The sequence below is a fragment of the Phytophthora infestans genome, genomic scaffold (assembly GCF_000142945.1).
Source record: "Phytophthora infestans T30-4 supercont1.2 genomic scaffold, whole genome shotgun sequence".
Classification (NCBI taxonomy): domain Eukaryota; phylum Oomycota; class Peronosporomycetes; order Peronosporales; family Peronosporaceae; genus Phytophthora; species Phytophthora infestans.
The window spans coordinates 1037486-1053962 of NW_003303757.1; the positions used below are offsets into that span (position 1 = coordinate 1037486).

A 16477-nucleotide genomic window follows, 5' to 3' on the forward strand; every position below is an offset into this window, starting at 1 on the left:
CTCGTCCATCTTCAACACCTCGTAGTAGTTCTCAAACTTGGCGTTCTCCCCGGTTTCCACCACATTTTCACCTTCCACCGCCAGATTCGATAGAGCGTCATGTCAGTTCTTGAGCAGCATCAAAAAGTGCTGGTGGCCGTGGTCGTCGTCCGAGAAGAACGCGGCCACGCGCTCCCTAAGGGTGATGGCACACTGACAGGCTGCGAGGGCCTTGGGCAGGTCGTGTAGGAGCTTGGGAGTCAGGTTCGAAGGATCTCGTGCGACCTCCATGACTACAATGTGAAGTGTCTTTAGGTTTGCACGTTTGCCGCCATACCGACCTCGACCGCGAGCACGCAGCAGCCAGTTGAGGAAGAAGGCGGTGGCGGGCTTGTAGCGAGTGTCGTTTATGGCGGGGAACGACGACATTGGGCTGGGCTATTAGCTTTACGTTTTAGCTTTACGTTTCCTTGCCGCGAATTGAAGAGTTCGGAGGTGGGCGGGCGGAACAAGGAAACCCCAGACAATCGGCGGTCTGGCAGAGCGTCATGTGATGGTGCAATTATTGTGGAGAATAGTACTGCCAGTACCGGTACACGCCTTTATGTGCTCTTAACAAGAAACAAGTACCGGTACTGTACTATGCGTAGTACATTTATTTAAATACCGGTAGGTTATTGAATTAGCGGCTGTGTCCATTGTAGATACCGGTAGCTCTTTTGCACTTGAAAAAATAGCTTGCGATTGTTTAACATGTACAGTACAGTAAAAAAAAACAATCGCAAGCCATTTTTTCATGTGCATCACACAAGTTGTTCAAAATAGGTTCACCCTTAACTCGCAACTTGGCGGTAGGGGGATATCGGCGAGAGTGTCCAGCCAAAAGAGGCTTCAAGCCAGCGACCGACACTCAAGCCGCTGCGGAGAGGCTCCCTGCACGCGCCCCCCCCCCTCTCTTCTCGTCTCTCTTTCACTGCCCCATGCAGACCACGACGACAAGATCGGGCGGTCAGGCGGCTTCCCGCAAGAATAACAGCGCTGGCAACGGCTCCAAGGGCAAGAAGAAGAAACCGCAGCAGCCCAAAAGCAATGGCAATGGCAAGGAAGCTGCTGAGCCCGCGGCCGCCGGTCCGCGACCCGTTGTCCCGCCACCACTTTCCGGTCCTTGGGGCAACCCTAAACCCGCGGCAACTAGCGCGCCCCCACCCGGCTTCGCTCCCAGCCCTCCCAAGCCTACCTCATCTGGCTTCAGCGGTAGGTTGTGTTCCGTCCAAGTTTCGAACATGTTATTGACAATAATGGTAATATTTTTACGCTTGGAACATGCATTGCAGACGGGCATTTGAGACTGCTGCGGCATCGTGCGCTGTTTGCGTTCCGCTTCCTAGTGGGCAAAGCTGTGGAGCTGCAGCTCGTTGCGTCTGACGATAGATATGTTGGTATCTTGGACTGCGTGGATCCGGACGATTTCTCGGTGGTATTGAAGAGCACAAAGCGACTGAGTAGTGGGCAAAACGCCACGCCGTTTGAGGACGGCAGTACCGTCATCTTCAGACGCCAACAACTGGCGCATTTGGTAGCGGACGGCTCGGTCAACTACACAGACGGCGTGTTCGCGCCAGGAGCTGCAGCCTCGGGTGGAATTCGCACAGACACGGAGATCAGCGGACAGAAGGGAGAACATTTGTTCGGACGGGAGCTGGAGGCTGCCAGCTCGTGGCTGGACCCTGCGTTGGACACTGGCTCCCTCGAGGACCCATCGTCCAATGGCCGACGTAAGAGCCATGGCTGGAACCAGTTCGAAGCCAACGAGAAGCTCTTCGGCGTCGTGTCGACGTATGACGAGAATATTTATACGACCAAGCTGGACAAGACCAAGATCTCCACAGAGCAGTCACGTGCGGCTGAGAAACTGGCGCAGGAGATTGAGCGTCAGTCGGCTGCTGGGAACTTCCATCTGCAGGAGGAACGCGGACAGGCTGCGCGTGGCGGGAAGCACGCGAATGACATGGATGAAGAGGCTCGGTACAGCTCCGTGGATCGCAGAGGCGCTCCCCCAAATGGTGACGCGTATGTGCCTCCGGCCATGAGGAACGCGCAGCGCCAATCCAGCGGTGGCAAGTCTCAGACGAAGGTGCCAGTCCCAGCTCCTCCTTCAGAGCCGGCACCCCCTGTTGGAACTCCTGCGCCGGCGCCACCGGCTGCGCCTAAGCCTCTGTCTTTTAGTGAAGCGGTTACTGGTCGATCAGCCGCCGCTGCACCTAAGGAAGCTTTAAAAAGTCAGCTAGATGAGAAGAAAGTGGTCGCTGCTTCCCCAAAGAAAGAGACGCCGTCTGTACAAGTAAACGGTAAGGACGCCAAGCCCGCTGCAGCTAAATCGAAGGGAAGTCCGAAGAAGAAAGACACTGCTAGTGGTAAGGAGAAGACGGAGAGCAAGAATGAGCCCAAAATTGAGAGCAAATCGACGTCCAAGACGACTACTACCGCAACCACGAAGAAGGAAGAGACACCACAGGCAACTCCGAAGAAGGGATTGAACCCGAACGCCAAGGAATTCAAGCTGAACGCTTCAGCAGCTGAGTTCACTCCGAGCTTCACAGTGCCACCGGCAGTAAAAGAGCATGTGTCGTCGCCCTACCGTGGCGGCTCGCCTGGTCACATGCCTTATCCTCACCCTGGTATGGGATACCCTCCACCGATGCAGGAGGAATGGATGTACGATAGTTTGGGTGGAGAAGAAGGCGGGGAGATGGGAATGCCTCCTTACGGCTACGGAGTGCCGATGGGACCCAATGGAGTGCCCATGATGTACCCTCCCATGATGCCTCAGCAGAATATGCGCATGATGGGTGGCCAACGCGGTGGCTACGGCTACCAGCAGCCTGGATATAACCCCCGGAGTTACTTTTCGCCACCTCACGGTAGCTTCCCGCCGTACGCGGGTGTAGGTCCTCAGCCCCCTCTACCCCCCACGCCCAGCGGCGATGAGACCCCTGTTGACAGCCCACCAGCTCCCCCCGTGCCTGACACGGCACCTGAAGTAGACGCGACTACTTCAAACTCGAAGCAGCAGCCATCGGCTTCCAAAAAAAAGTAGACGAGATGTTAGTTGGGCGCGCGATCGCGGCAAAAGCACGAATTCAAGAAAGAGGATGATCGAGAGAGGATGTCAATTGCGTCTATTGCGGGTTTTGCGTGGAAAGTATCCATGATACAATATTGCATCTTTTGCTCTTGTGCTCAGGAAGACAGACGCTTTTCAGACTATTTTTGGTCTATTTGAAGCGACGTTGCTAGCTTCTATCATTAATGAGGTATTAGAGGATTGCAGCGTTGACACCCGGGCCATGTTGCCTCCCGTTCACAATTACTCGACTGGGCTAGGAAGTGATCACCGAGGCAGTGGAGTAAACGGCGGCTTCTTCAACGACAACAACAGGAAACAAGCCGTTGCTGCGGGTCTTTTCTCTGCAAGTCGTGTTGGGCATCAGTCCAATGGCGGTGTGTCTGTAGGAGGAGCATCGGATCGAATGACAGAGCGCGTGCATGCGCTTGAACGCGATAACGAACGCTTTCGGGCAGAGTTGCAGCATCTTCGGCAATTTTACTCAAGCAACCAGCAACACGAAAGTGACAAGGTATGAGTGATCCTGTTCCCTTAAAGTGGTAGTGACGTAAGCAACTAAACGCTCGTTTGAAACCAGCTCTCAGTCGGCAAAGTTGCTGAAGATCTGCAACGGCTCGCGCATTCCTTCAATAGCAAGCTACAAGTAGACTTGAGCCAGCAGCAACGTGAACAGCAGAAGGCAGCGTTACTCTTCGCAGAGATCGCACGACTTGGACATCGAGTGGAGGGGCTGGAAAGTGAGCTAAGAGGTGTCGTCGATGATACTCAGCGGAAATTTGAGTCCCAGGAGCAACATGCACAGTTCATGGCGTCTGTCAGCTCCAAGCAGCAGCAAGCTCTATCACCAATCCGCAACACAGAGCTCCAGCGACAACTGAAAGACATGCAGGATGCGATGGTCCAGATGCGCAGTGAACTGGATGCAGACCGCAGTGCTCGGTGGAAGAACGACGCTGCTATCGACACAAAACTGGATGCTCAACTCGAGCGATTTAACTCGAAGTTGATGGCTGACAAGCGAGATTTAGTGCGTGCACTTGACGAGCAGCGACAACTCGTAACAGGCGCGGATTTCCAACGCGTGACTTTACATATGCGTGAATTTTCACGTGTAAATGACCATCTATTGGCGATGGAACGATGGCTGCACAGCGAATTCGGACAGATTAAGAGAGTTTTCCAAGCAATGGCCGGTGATGTGGATGCCCGCTTTCAGTGTGTGCTAGAGGAGATTGCCAACGGAATCAAGATGTGGCACGCAGCACAGACACGACAGGAAGAAGACTTGAGCCAGCGACTTCACGACCTGGAGGAGGCTGTGCGAGCTGTAGCCGTCGCTATGCAACGCAAGCTTTTTACGCTAGAGGAAGTGATCCCTCTGGAAGTTCAAGCGCGACAGAAGAACGACGACAAGCTGCAAAGACGTGTGGAGGATGTGGTGAAGACATTAGGCCATGCTATCGAAACAAATCGAGAGAAGTACTTGCCACAACAACAGTCTACGCTTGCTCAACGAGTGCACCAACTGGAACAGAACCTGCGAAACTCTTCAGCAGAGATCCAAACTGCGCTCGTACAGCGCGTGAATCAATTGGAGCGCACCCAGCACAACACTTTAGACGAGGTGAGTATGCAGCACAATGCGATGAGGGAGACCATCCAGGCTTTCATGGAAGATTCAGACGCGATGCTGGTCAGGTTGGCTACTGCTGTGGAGCAGGAACGCATTAAGGGGATACAACTGGTCACAGCTCGAGAGGCAGCTCCTCTTGAAATACGCCAACAATTGGCAGCTGAAACGGAACGCATGAGGGAAGAACTGAGCGCTCTTCAAACTCGGACAGCGTTGCATGAACAGGAGTGCCGTCAATCCGGTTCAGTGGTCGTACCCGCGACAGAATCTATGGCGGTGGCAACATATTCGAACGAAGCAATGGGATTGGAGGCCAAACGTGTCAAGGAAGAGCTAAACGCTCTGCAAACCTGGGCAGCCAAGCATACACAAGAGTGTTGTCCTGTAGTAGCAGCGTCCACTGTCGTAGGAGCCCATACGATTGGAGAAGCTGAGAGCAAAAGTTCAAGGGAAGACGTTGAGGCTCTACAAGCATGGATGACGGTGCACGCTGAGGAGTGTCGTCACTTCTTCGACTTCCTCAACTACTCGATGGATGATATTCGACGTGAACGTGTTGTGGTGCGATGCTTGGACTCTGTAATTGATCAAATTATTGAGACACAGACCTTGGGGCACTTGAATACCCTGGTGAAGGACGCTAATGGGGCTATTAGACAGACTGCGGTGGGTTGGCCTGCATCAACTGTGACTCCAACGTCATTGTTGACGACAGCACCTCCCATATTCAATGCGACACGTAGCCGACCAACCCGTGCGCAGTATTCGTTGCAATTGCCAGGACAGGGATACACCGAGCCAGCGGGACACAACGCACAGAGCCCAAAGAGCTTAAAGAGTGAGGGCGCCTCGGACATGCTGGACCTGTCGACCACGACGTTGTTCGCTTCGACCGATGAAGAGATTAATGTGAATGCTGTACAAATGGATCGCGTAAGCGAGAATGATGCAAGTGGAGAGGAGAGAGCGGAGGCTTCGTTGCCGTATGAGCATTATTCGGAGAGAGTTGGCAGTGCTCATGACCATGAAGGCAATGCAGGAAAATATGCCAGACACCAGACAACTAACGACGACAAAGAGGATGAATACAGCATGGACACGACACAAGACGAGGAGTCTACTATCGCCCTCGCTACGCGGCCTCAAGATGAGTCTCAAGACGATTTGCAACAGGATCTTCAACCGAGTGCACAACACAACAAATCACCAAGTGAAGAGGAGCCATTGACGCTGGATCTGTAACATCACAGTCCATGACCGACGAAAGATCAAGAGACTCATAACGCACATATCTTAAAATTCCTATTGGATCTGCCCTGAAGTGGTGCGTCGCATGGTCTTGACGGTCATCTGTGCCGAACAAGACGCCACTACCGCCAAGTCGCGTTCTGACGTCGCCTGGAACTGGTCCTGCGGCGGCGTAATGGGGACGTACCAGCCCCACTGTGGACTCTCCGTCTGCTGAGTGTCCGCGTCCGATTCGTTCACAGCTGCCGCCCCCACTGTCGCGTCCAGCTGTTGCTGCGTTACGCTCTTGCGCAATCCGCCCGTAAGCGCTCTGTGCTGTTGGAAGGCGTCCTCGCAGCTCTCGGCCACATCGTCACGCGTTTCGTCGTCACTGTCACTTTCCTCCATCCGTCTATCTCGCCTACTACGCGGAGGTGAATCGTCCTCAAATACTTGCGTCAGACTGCCGCCGTGCTCGTCGCACCAGCTCACGGCGGCCGACAATTTGCCGTCACTAGCCGCTCCGGACGAGCATTTGCGGGACAGAGACGGCGAGCCTTTGCGGCGAATAGGCAGCGGTCTCCTTTGTCGAGTGGAAGCAGCAGTGTCTGCTGTATCGGGAGCGTCATTTACATGCTCCACCTCCGCCTCGGCCAGCTCCAGTGCGTTCAGATATGTGATGACGGACACAGCAGTGGCAGCGGCAGCAGCCAGCACCGGATGGTCCTTGAACCACTGCACACCACTTGAGAGCTCCTTGGCCGTGGGGAAGAAGGAGTGCTGCAGCGCGTGCGGCATAAGGATGATGTGCGCAAAAGAGGAGAAATGCGAATGACCAATGGTTTAACACCGTTTCGAAAAGGCGGAGTGGGACCATAGTGAAAGCAAGAATTACCGAAAGAGAAGCCACTTCAACATGGGGTAAGGCAAGGAGGTTGCCTCAGCTGTGACTACCTGGTCAAAAATGGATGTTTCGAAAAGCTGGAAAGTGAGTGCTCTCGTAAGTTTCTTTATTTTTGTGCTGAAGCGTTTTCTCCGGCGCATTACACCAGCAACCACATTATTGGAACCCCGTTCCGTGAACACACTTCTGACCGCTGTGACTCTTTGAAGGTAAAATGAAGACTGAATTATTTAAGTGCTAGCGCTGCTCTCCCAATACGTATTCCAACACACATAACAGTTGCACTTCTACCAACCAAGTACTGTACATATGTAGAAGAAAGCTATACATGTACATACATGTATATGTAAAGCTTCTTTCTTCATTTCTTCGTGAAGGCGTAGCTACCTTTTACCGAAAGCTTTCTAAAGTTTTTAAAAAGTTACTGATAAAGTCTTTCTACCAGATAGTCATGAGATGAAAACAATAATAGCGACACACACCACTACCGGTATCCAGCCGGTCAAGTACTGATGTATCGCTTTTCGCAGGGAACACTGTTGAAAGAGACCAGCTGCCAGCCGCCAGAGAGAGAGAAAGAGCGCCAAAGCGAGCGACGCTAAAGTCCCCTGACCTACGTACCCATCTGCTGTGCGTGCACTTGTCCTCCCCCTCCCAGCTACCCCTCACTAACGGCGTGTCCCCCCATCTCCAGACCATGGCTGACTACGAGGAAGAATCTGACTGCTGCCCTCTGTGCATGGAGGAGCTGGACATCACGGACCAAACGTTTAACGCATGTCCGTGCGGCTACCAAGTGTGTCTCTGGTGCTGGCACCAGATCAAGAATGAGTACAACGGTCTGTGCCCTGCCTGTCGCCAGCCCTACGCTGAGCTTTCGAAGCAGAAGAACCCGCTGGACCGTGAAGAGTAAGTCGTGTTCTGCCTAATTTCTACCTCATTCTACCGTTAACCGACTAACTGGGGGCTACTGTGACCGACAGTGTGGTACGCCGCACTAAGCAGCGTAAGCAGAAGGAGAAGATCGAGCGACGCTCTGCCGCGCAAGCAAAGCAGACGACGGTGAACCGTAAGAGTTTGCAGAACGTGCGCGTAATGCAACGTAACCTGGTTTACGTCATCGGACTACCCGTGCACTTCGCCGAGGAGGACATTTTACGCTCTAACGAGTGCTTCGGTCAGTACGGGAAGATCGTTAAGGCTGTGGTGAACAAGAGCCACTTGAATACGGACAGAGCCAACGCCACGGCCAGCGCCTACATCACGTTCGCCAATAAGGAGGACGCGTTGTGCTGTATAGTGGCAATAGATGGATATTACCTGGACGGGAGTCAACTACGGTACGCTCTACACTACCTTTGTGAAGGAATAAGGGGGGAAGTCTGACAGGGTAGAACCCATCTTGTTTGTGGGTGTGGGTAGAGCGTCGTTCGGAACGACCAAGTATTGCAACTTCTTTTTGCGTAATATGCAGTGTAACAACCCGGATTGCCTATATTTGCACGAGCTGGGAGACGAGGACGATAGCTTCACGAAGGAGGAGATGCAGTCTGGTAGGAGACGATCAATTCTCACAGGTGAAGATTCTAAGCGAGAGCTGACCAAGACTGTGTGTGACTGTAGCTTTACATTCTGGGAAGGCATTCCGGGATATGTCGATGGCAAATGGGCAGATACACGAGCGGGAAGGATCAAGATTTCCACCGCCCCATAGACCCAGTGCACCGACCAGAACAGCCTCAGCAGCGAATGTTAGAGCGCCGTCCCCAGCCCGAGGGACGGCATTGGTCAGATCACACAGCGAAGAACCATATGGAGACATACAGCGACATGCACAGAGCGCAGCGGCGATTTCTAAACTCAGACAGGCCGCAGGGGATTGCATCAATAGTTCAGGGTCTCCGTCTCCGCATCATGTTGACAGAGCAGCAACACACAGCACAGAGTATCCTCCTCTGAGTAGAGGGCATTCGTACAGCAATATCGTAGCGGGTGGACACAGCAGTAGCAGTCTTGCAGGGGCAGCGCCTCCAGCCCCAGTCGATCCAGTACCAAACAAGAAGCCAGACTTACGCGTAGACACATCCCGAGAAGAAGACAAAGAACATACAACAGAGGCGGCGGTAGGTCCGTTGGAAGCGCTAAAGTTGGCGACAGGGTCGTCGACAGAGCAGCCGGCGTGGGCACAGCCATTCCCGACCCCAGCAATATCCCAGAACGAGAGTGAAGAGACAAATACGGCCGACAGCAGTAGTGCAAGTGTTTTTAGTCCGTTTGGGCTCGGCTTTGACGGTGGCATTCGACGTGCCAGCAGTGCGGTAGAGCTCACGCCAAAGACTCCAGTGTCTGGCGACGTATGGGGGTCGTCGACCGCATCCGACGCTACGCTGGACTCGTTCCCGTCTGCCACTTCAGCGATGTCTGCATCAGCGAGTTCGTCCTCGTCGTTTGCATCTATTGACGCGATCTTCAGCCAGCGGAACGACTCGTCCGAGGCACTCGCAGGGCTGCTCGGTGTCCAGTTGGCTCCCAACCCATTGGCACAACCTCTGGCTGCACCAGCTAAGGATGCGCATACCTCTCGGTTTTCATTCGCGAACCTTGCAGATGCTGGTCGTGGTGCGTTGCAGCAGTCAGGTGCGCGCTACGAGTTGCTGGATGGAACGACAGTCAACAACCGCAGTTCGTTTGGCGGATTCGACGCTCCACGCTCCGGAAATACGTCGACTTCTTCAGGGTTCCCTACGACGACGGACAGATCTGGTTTCCCACCACTTGGGAGCTCGCAGCACCATATGCCGCCACCGCATCCTCCCAGAAGTTCCTTTGGGAATGACTTCCGCAGCAATGATCTCCCTCTCGGTGGGAGTAGCGCTCTAGGTGGAGAGTCTGGCGGACTGGCGTTCCTTCAGCAGATGCTACCGAATGTCAACATCAGCTTTGGAGGTGACTATCCTAGTTTATCTGGGACGGAGTCGAGCGGAGTGGGCGCCACGACTCCGCCTACTCGCAGTGCGAGCACAGGTCGCGGGCGAAACGCAGGGCGTCGACTGTTCGAACGCAGTCAGAGCGCTGGCGGCGGTCTGGTCTCGGCTGATGCGTGGGATGGTGGGAGTCTGAGCTCGCTTGGGTTTGACGGACAGTCGAGCGCTAGACGAGCATCGAGTGGATCGTCGTTCTATGATCCGACCTTAGCTTCGCAGTCGTCCAGTGGATTTTCGAGCAATTTTTACGGCTTCAATGCCACGAACTCGAACGAGAGCGAAAATGACCGTCTGCGTATGCACAGCGACTTCGGTGGCGACGCGTACCGTCGCTCTGGCTCGTTGGTCAACAACAGTTAGCCAAGATGCTGAATCTACGGACTTCCTTATCACCTGAGCGCAGGTTACAGTATTACACACAGTCGGAAGGCGAATGGAGGACGCAAAAAAACGAGGATGAAGTTATGAGTCCCGTGCCAGAAGACAAGCAGCACACAACACACACAACACATACAAGATGATATGAAATGACGCGAAACACAACATGATAAAAATGGGACTAGGAGAGCACAAACTCTTCTCTGGAGAGCGACTATTGTGGTGAACAAGCTTTCAAGATGCCACACAACAACACACACACACATATATGGCAGACACAGTTGAGCTAGCACAAACACGGGTCGCTTTTTATGTCCCTTGCGAAGTCCGTGTTCTTGAGTTTCTTGGTTTGTCTGCTATAGTTTTAGCGACGTTTCAAGGGCCGAATGGGCATTTGTCCACCTCTATTTCGAAGTAGGTTGAGCACTTTTGTTGTTCTTGAGCAAGATGTGAAGGCTAACTCTCCAGTTGTCTCTAATGTAGACGATGCGCAAAGACCTCTTCCAGCACGACGATGACAATAACGAGAATGCAAAGCTTACGGCTGGCTCTGAAGGCGACATCAGTGCGAGTGACTTGGACAACCCTGAGAACGAAGTCGAGCAACTACACTACGATTTCGGAAAATCAAGAGAAGGAAGCCTGTGTGAGGAAGAGACTAGAGAAGAAAATGACCTTCATGTTCATAACTCAAACGGTACCAGTGGAGATTGTGGCGAGCCCGAGCAGTCTGATGATGGCGATCAACTGCTAATTAGTAGGGGGTTCGTGGCTGCATGGATACTGGCAAACTTTCCCAACATCACTAGAGAATCGGAGCTCAAGTATCAAGCCGAGCACACAGTCGACGATGTTGCAGAAGTCAGAATGAAGCCTACGAGCTCGGTCTGTGATACTGGACGATGTCTATGCGAAGAGTGTAGCACCTTCCTTGCCGTTTTTATATGTGAAGACTGCAGCCTCGCCCTCTGCTTCCGATGCACAGATGCCATCCATATTGTACGCAGCGTCTGCTGCTATCTCGCATCTGAAAGCTAGGAATTGACAAGAATCTGCTTCGTGGCAACAGGTTCCGTCGCTTTCGGCACACAAGATTCGTTTCGGTCGATTTAGCAGTGTTAATCAAGTAGCTGAGCCACAGGAAGCCTCAGAGGTGTCCTCATCCCCCCAAACTCCCGCAGCATTTGCCACGAAGACACGATCCGAGTCTCGGCTGTCACTTTCCGCTGGGACGAACATTTTCTTTCGAGCGCCAGAGTGCTCGCGTTGGTCACGTGAACTACTTCACGGCACGTTAATAAGTCAGGACCCTGCCACGACCTTAAGCGGAGGCACTTTTTATCACCGTGTAGTCTGGTTACGAGGTGTAGAAGCCCTACCCAACGGTTTCTTTCGTGCAGCTTTGGCACTGCCTGGTTGGGATATTAGCAGCGATCGTGACGTCGACAGTGGCGAGACCTATTGGCCGCACGAAATCGGAGTATTCCCGACGCAGCTTGGTGCGTTACGTGCTGTCGTGACAGCGGAGCGGATCGCACGGAGTAAATTCCGACGCGAACTGGAAGGGGGACGCATACATCACTGGCGTATCGGACTTGAGGATTGCGGTGACGCGGAGCTGGAAACATTTCCATCTTCTGAACTACTGGATGAGGTCGTTACTGAGACTGCAGCAACACTTGGCAGCGATTTTCACGTGCGACTTTGGCGTCAGGATGATGTGAGATTCCATCAACAACTCGCTCTAGGGACGTGGAACTTCCGCAAGTGGATGAACTCGATCGGACGTGCTGGTAATCTACGCGAGGAAGACGCCGTACCGTTCGAAGTTGGTATAGCTAGTCGTGACTTGATGTTTGAGGAAGAAGTGGAGAAACCAGTGCCCACGCCTTGGCCCCCTGCCACTCGCATTCGCTGCTTCATGATACCGCAACACGACTTGGTGCTCCCCGAACGCGTGCGTCGACAGCATCTGCGAGCGATCCTGGAACAATTGCTGTTTGTGTATGCAGGTTTTGCTTGGCGACTGTGGCGTGAGTACGTGAAACGGCATCGTGAGCGAGAAACGCAGCAGAATCGAGAACGCGCTGCTTGTGTATTGCAAGCTTGGACTCAACGGGTAGCTGAAAGAGAGCGTCAAAGAGCACGTCAACTCCTACTTAGCAAGACGTTAGGGTCTTCAATAGATGCACTGGAACTCTACCGACGTCGACAGATCGAAGCACGGAAGCTGTACGCATTCCTTACTCGGCAGATGGAAGAACGGAAGTGTATGGCGTTAAGACGATGGCGTGAAGCTGTAGGACCTAGTGACCCTCCACCTCCACCAGCTATAACGTGGCATCCTAGTTACGGAATGAAGACAATGCTACCTAAACTACCGCGTATGGGAGCTCGACGACGCACAGCACACGACAAGTCGGTTGCTCCTGCAACCCAGGTTATCATCGAAGACATGGCGACTTACAAGTCGTTCAAAGGCAACCATGCTGGCCCAGCAGATACGTCGTACTGGGTCATTCGAGCTCGAGTTCTGGCTGGAGCGTGTCCTATCGGTCCTGCCTTCCGTGAAGCACGACGACTTGTGTCACGCACGGACTTTGCTACGAGTGTACTCTTGCAGCAAATTAGTGTGTTCCTGTGTCTAATGGAACCCGAAGAACTCCAAAGTGTGGAGACAGATTCCAACGCCGCTGATTGGAGTTGTGAACGTCAAGTTCGCGCTAAGTATCGAGCTCTGTGTACGGAGCTGAGAGGCGCCGAGACGATCAGCAAACGTCATGTTGCATTAGCACAACAGGCCCTGATCGAGCTCGACGCAGACGTCGCTACTGCCTCTGCTGTTGCAGTGGGGAGTTCTGGAACGAAAGAAACCAGAGTGAGGAGAGCATCGATGTCAGTGCAACAACTACAAGACGAGGATGATACTGACGAAGCAAAGATGAGAGAAGCACGTGACGCGCTGCAACAAAAGCTCCAACTGGCTGAACAACAGGCTGCCAAAGCTTCACAAGAGCTTGCAAGACTGGGTATGATGCAGATCGAGTTCTTGTATTTCCCAATTAAGCATGACAGTGTTCCAGACAGTGACAAGTTGACGTCTTTCCTCGAAGAACACGTCGAGCCGAGGCTCCGTGCCGGTAAGAACCTGTACGTATTCAGTCGCCTTGGCCATGGTCGTACGGGCATCGTGTCGGCGTTGCTACTCGGTCGTGTGTACGGAATTACAGCATCGGAGGCGCTGGATCGAGCGCAGGGAGTCCACGACTGTCAGCGTCCAGGAGCACCACGAGGCTTGAGCTTCTGTTCCCCAACTACCGCATCTCAAATAGCGTTCGTGAGACGAGCATTGGCACGCTCCATGGATCCTATCTACGCTCCGTTGGTACTTGAAAACTCAGCCGAGGGCTTCCGGTCAACGCGAGTCCAGCAACGAGGGCTGCTAGCAGAGCCATATATGAAAGACGAAGGGTTTATGATTAGCGCCGTCGAGGACGCTCAAGCACGAGAAGGGGAAGCTTTAGAGCAAAAGCGTCTAGAGCGCATCGCTCGACGTGAAAGTACAGCTGCAGCGGTGCAGCGTGAGCGTCGCAAACAGAAGAATGAACACGAAAGTATGGAGATCGAAGAAAGTAGTCAAGCGACTCGAGAAGTGATGGCAAGTATATGCAAAAGCATAGAGGACAGTTGAGAGCAGAAGTTCATTATTAAGGGTTTATAATATGCAGCGGAGTTCTACGGCTCGATCGACCGTGGCTTACATGACGCTGCACTTGGCACCACACGCTGGCTCCAGATTCTCCACTTCGGCTTCGGCCTTCAGCTCGGCTACGTCCTCCTGCTTCATCATCTTGGAGGATGCCGGCGCATTAGACGTGGTAGTAGTCGCCTTCAAAGTGGTCTTGGGCGAAGCTGCCGCCTTCGGAGACAGCACCACAGGTGCAGGTGCAGGACCGTTGATGGCGGGTGTAGGAGGGAAGGTTGATGCGTCGGCCACAACCGTCTTCGGCTCATTAGACGCTGCTCTATTAGCTGTAGTCACTGGATCGGCCTTCACTGAGGAAGTCTTTGTAGTCTCAGCTTTGAGATCTTCTTTGACAGGCTCAGTCTTCGTGGATTCAGCTTTCACGAGCTCAGTCTTGGTCACTTCGGTCTTAGCCGGTGATGCAGCTGGTGCAGTTTTCACCGGCGATGGAGCAGGAGAAGCTTTAGCTTTCGCCTCCACAGTAGCAGGCTTCGGTGGTGAGGCAGGAGAGGCCTTTTTGGTGTCCGCAGGCTTCGGTGGCGAGGCAGGAGAGGCCTTTTTGGTGTCCGCAGACTTCGAGTTGGCAGAATCCGCAGGTACCGCCCTCGAAGCCTCATGCGTGGAAGTAGGCGCACTACTTGTCGAGACAGTCGCCTCCGTTTCGGGGTCTTCGTCATCCTTCACAGCTGGAAGCCGTGCAGCCACGGCAGCAGGATCGACAGGACTCGCCAGTCCATTTGTCATGGAGCTACTACGAGGACTCGCGGGGTTTGAGCCGAAGCCAGCGATACTACTGGAGCGACTCATAGCGTCAACATCGGAGAACTCACTACTGTCAATACGGTCTGCACGCCCGAGCTGGTCCACCTTTGACGGACTGAGTGCCTCCATGCTGCCGCGACGAGCTTGCGGGTTCTTGATGTACTTGGTCGTCTCGGTCTTCGGCTTCCCGTCAGCATCGACTGAAATGTGGAAGCTGAAGGTGAGACTCGTGCCCTTGGCACCACAGGTGACAATACCGCCGGGTGTGTCGCTCTTGGGTTTGGCAGCATGGGTAAGTGGTTGGTTAAGCGTCTTGCGGACACGATTCGAGTCGACGACGCGGAGGTTAAGACCGTCGTCGCCGTATTGAACATCAGTGGTGTTTGTGCAGCTTTCCTTCTCCACCTGAATATACATCTCACCTTTGGTGGCTGAGAGTTGCAGACTGACACCTTCACGTTGCCCTACCACCTTGTTGTTAAGCGAGTACGTGCTGCCATCCTTTCCGTCTGAAGTTCGAAGCACGAACGGAGTCTGGTAGGTCAGTGGGGTGCCGTTTGCCTGTTGCTTGTCTCCACGAATTGGGGCACTGTAGTTGCATAAGGTGAGCAGAGTGAACTGGAAGGCATTTCAAAGTGACGTACATGATGAACTCGGCCTCCGTGAAACGGTCCTTGACATCATCCTTCACTGGGGGTACCACAAGCAGTTGGGTCTGCGCCTTACCGGGTAGTTCAAGAAACCCCAGGAAGGACGGAGTGCTCTCGATAAACGCCGACTTGGTCTGCAGCTTGACGACATCACCGAATCGGATGAGCCCCTTCGTGCTGCTCATTGTTGCTGAAAGTCTACGCACTAGTCTGGGGTTTTGGCAAAAGCGCTGGAAGTTCAGGAATGAGAAGGAGGAGGGTAACACCTCCCCGACCGTTGACGCAGAGGAACGCCAGCAACAGCTAGAAATGCCTATTGTTGGTCTGCTATCTATAAAACACGTCTCCTTCGTCTGAACAAGTAATAGCGAGGGTGGAGAATTTGACCCAGAATAGCTCACGTGAATGTTTACCCTTTATTTTTAGTCAAGCTGTTGCTGGACTGCACTATTTAAGTGCTGAAGTAGATAGTAGTGCTGCCTACATGTAAGCGCTCATTATTTAAGGGATTTTTAACGTTATAAAAAGCACAAGTTTTCAAACAAACTGGTAAGCTGTCGACTATTAATACTACAGTTTTAGTACACGGTTTAGAAGAAGCATTCAGTTCTCCTTAACCCCTTAGAGCATCTCCACCGGTGTGTCGCTATATCTATAGACTCGTTGCCTTCCGATTGGCCGGAATGTTTTTAGCGATAGACACCGAGAGGCATCACTCACCAATCTGTCGCTATGTGGAGAAATCGTCTTCTGCGAGAAGCTCTTGACGACGAGAAGAGGCGTACGTCTGCTCGCTACTTTTGACCCCTCGCGCACGAAAAGAGAAAACACGGCGGTTCACAGCCCGGCAAGGCTGCAAATGTCGACAGAGACTTCACTGCGGCTATTAAGATGCTTGTGCGGCGAAGTATCGCCGCACTAGCATCCTGGTACTATCGTACAGTATGACTGCAAGATTAGCGTCCAAAGGTTGTCCGCCCTCTGATCGGCCCCTGCGATTGGTTAGCGCACCACGCCGTGCACAGGGCGGCGTCTTCCTTGTCCGACCAAGCTTTTCCTCGAGGCATTGTTCGTTTGCAAGTGATCCA

General features: G+C 53.3%; 6 protein-coding genes across 6 annotated transcripts; 4 read left to right on the forward strand and 2 right to left on the reverse strand.

Moving 5' to 3' along the window:
- Nucleotides 1-959: 959 nt before the first annotated feature.
- Nucleotides 960-3161, forward strand: PITG_01358 (uncharacterized protein; the record flags this gene model as incomplete). Its single annotated transcript, XM_002907983.1, has 2 exons — nucleotides 960-1233; nucleotides 1314-3161. The coding sequence occupies 2 exons, from the start codon at nucleotides 960-962 to the stop codon at nucleotides 3074-3076; spliced, it is 2037 nt and encodes a 678-aa protein (XP_002908029.1).
- A 165-nt stretch (nucleotides 3162-3326) lies between these two features.
- On the forward strand, nucleotides 3327-4960 carry PITG_01359 (uncharacterized protein; the record flags this gene model as incomplete). The annotated part of the gene is made up of 4 exons (XM_002907984.1): nucleotides 3327-3617; nucleotides 3684-4622; nucleotides 4665-4850; nucleotides 4919-4960. The coding sequence occupies 4 exons, from the start codon at nucleotides 3327-3329 to the stop codon at nucleotides 4958-4960; spliced, it is 1458 nt and encodes a 485-aa protein (XP_002908030.1).
- A 1081-nt stretch (nucleotides 4961-6041) lies between these two features.
- On the reverse strand, nucleotides 6042-6776 carry PITG_01360 (uncharacterized protein; the record flags this gene model as incomplete). Its single annotated transcript, XM_002907985.1, has 1 exon — nucleotides 6042-6776. One exon carries the CDS (start codon nucleotides 6762-6764, stop codon nucleotides 6042-6044), a length of 723 nt encoding a protein of 240 aa, XP_002908031.1.
- Nucleotides 6777-7567: 791 nt separating this feature from the next.
- PITG_01361 (uncharacterized protein) lies at nucleotides 7568-10214 on the forward strand (the record flags this gene model as incomplete). The annotated part of the gene is made up of 3 exons (XM_002907986.1): nucleotides 7568-7779; nucleotides 7854-8210; nucleotides 8810-10214. The coding sequence occupies 3 exons, from the start codon at nucleotides 7568-7570 to the stop codon at nucleotides 10212-10214; spliced, it is 1974 nt and encodes a 657-aa protein (XP_002908032.1).
- A 995-nt stretch (nucleotides 10215-11209) lies between these two features.
- Nucleotides 11210-13923, forward strand: PITG_01362 (uncharacterized protein; the record flags this gene model as incomplete). The annotated part of the gene is made up of 3 exons (XM_002907987.1): nucleotides 11210-11240; nucleotides 11414-12060; nucleotides 12106-13923. 3 exons carry the CDS (start codon nucleotides 11210-11212, stop codon nucleotides 13921-13923), a joined length of 2496 nt encoding a protein of 831 aa, XP_002908033.1.
- Nucleotides 13924-13989: 66 nt separating this feature from the next.
- Nucleotides 13990-15612, reverse strand: PITG_01363 (uncharacterized protein; the record flags this gene model as incomplete). The annotated part of the gene is made up of 3 exons (XM_002907988.1): nucleotides 13990-14532; nucleotides 14662-15328; nucleotides 15384-15612. The coding sequence occupies 3 exons, from the start codon at nucleotides 15572-15574 to the stop codon at nucleotides 13990-13992; spliced, it is 1401 nt and encodes a 466-aa protein (XP_002908034.1).
- Between the last annotated feature and the right edge of the window lie 865 nt (nucleotides 15613-16477).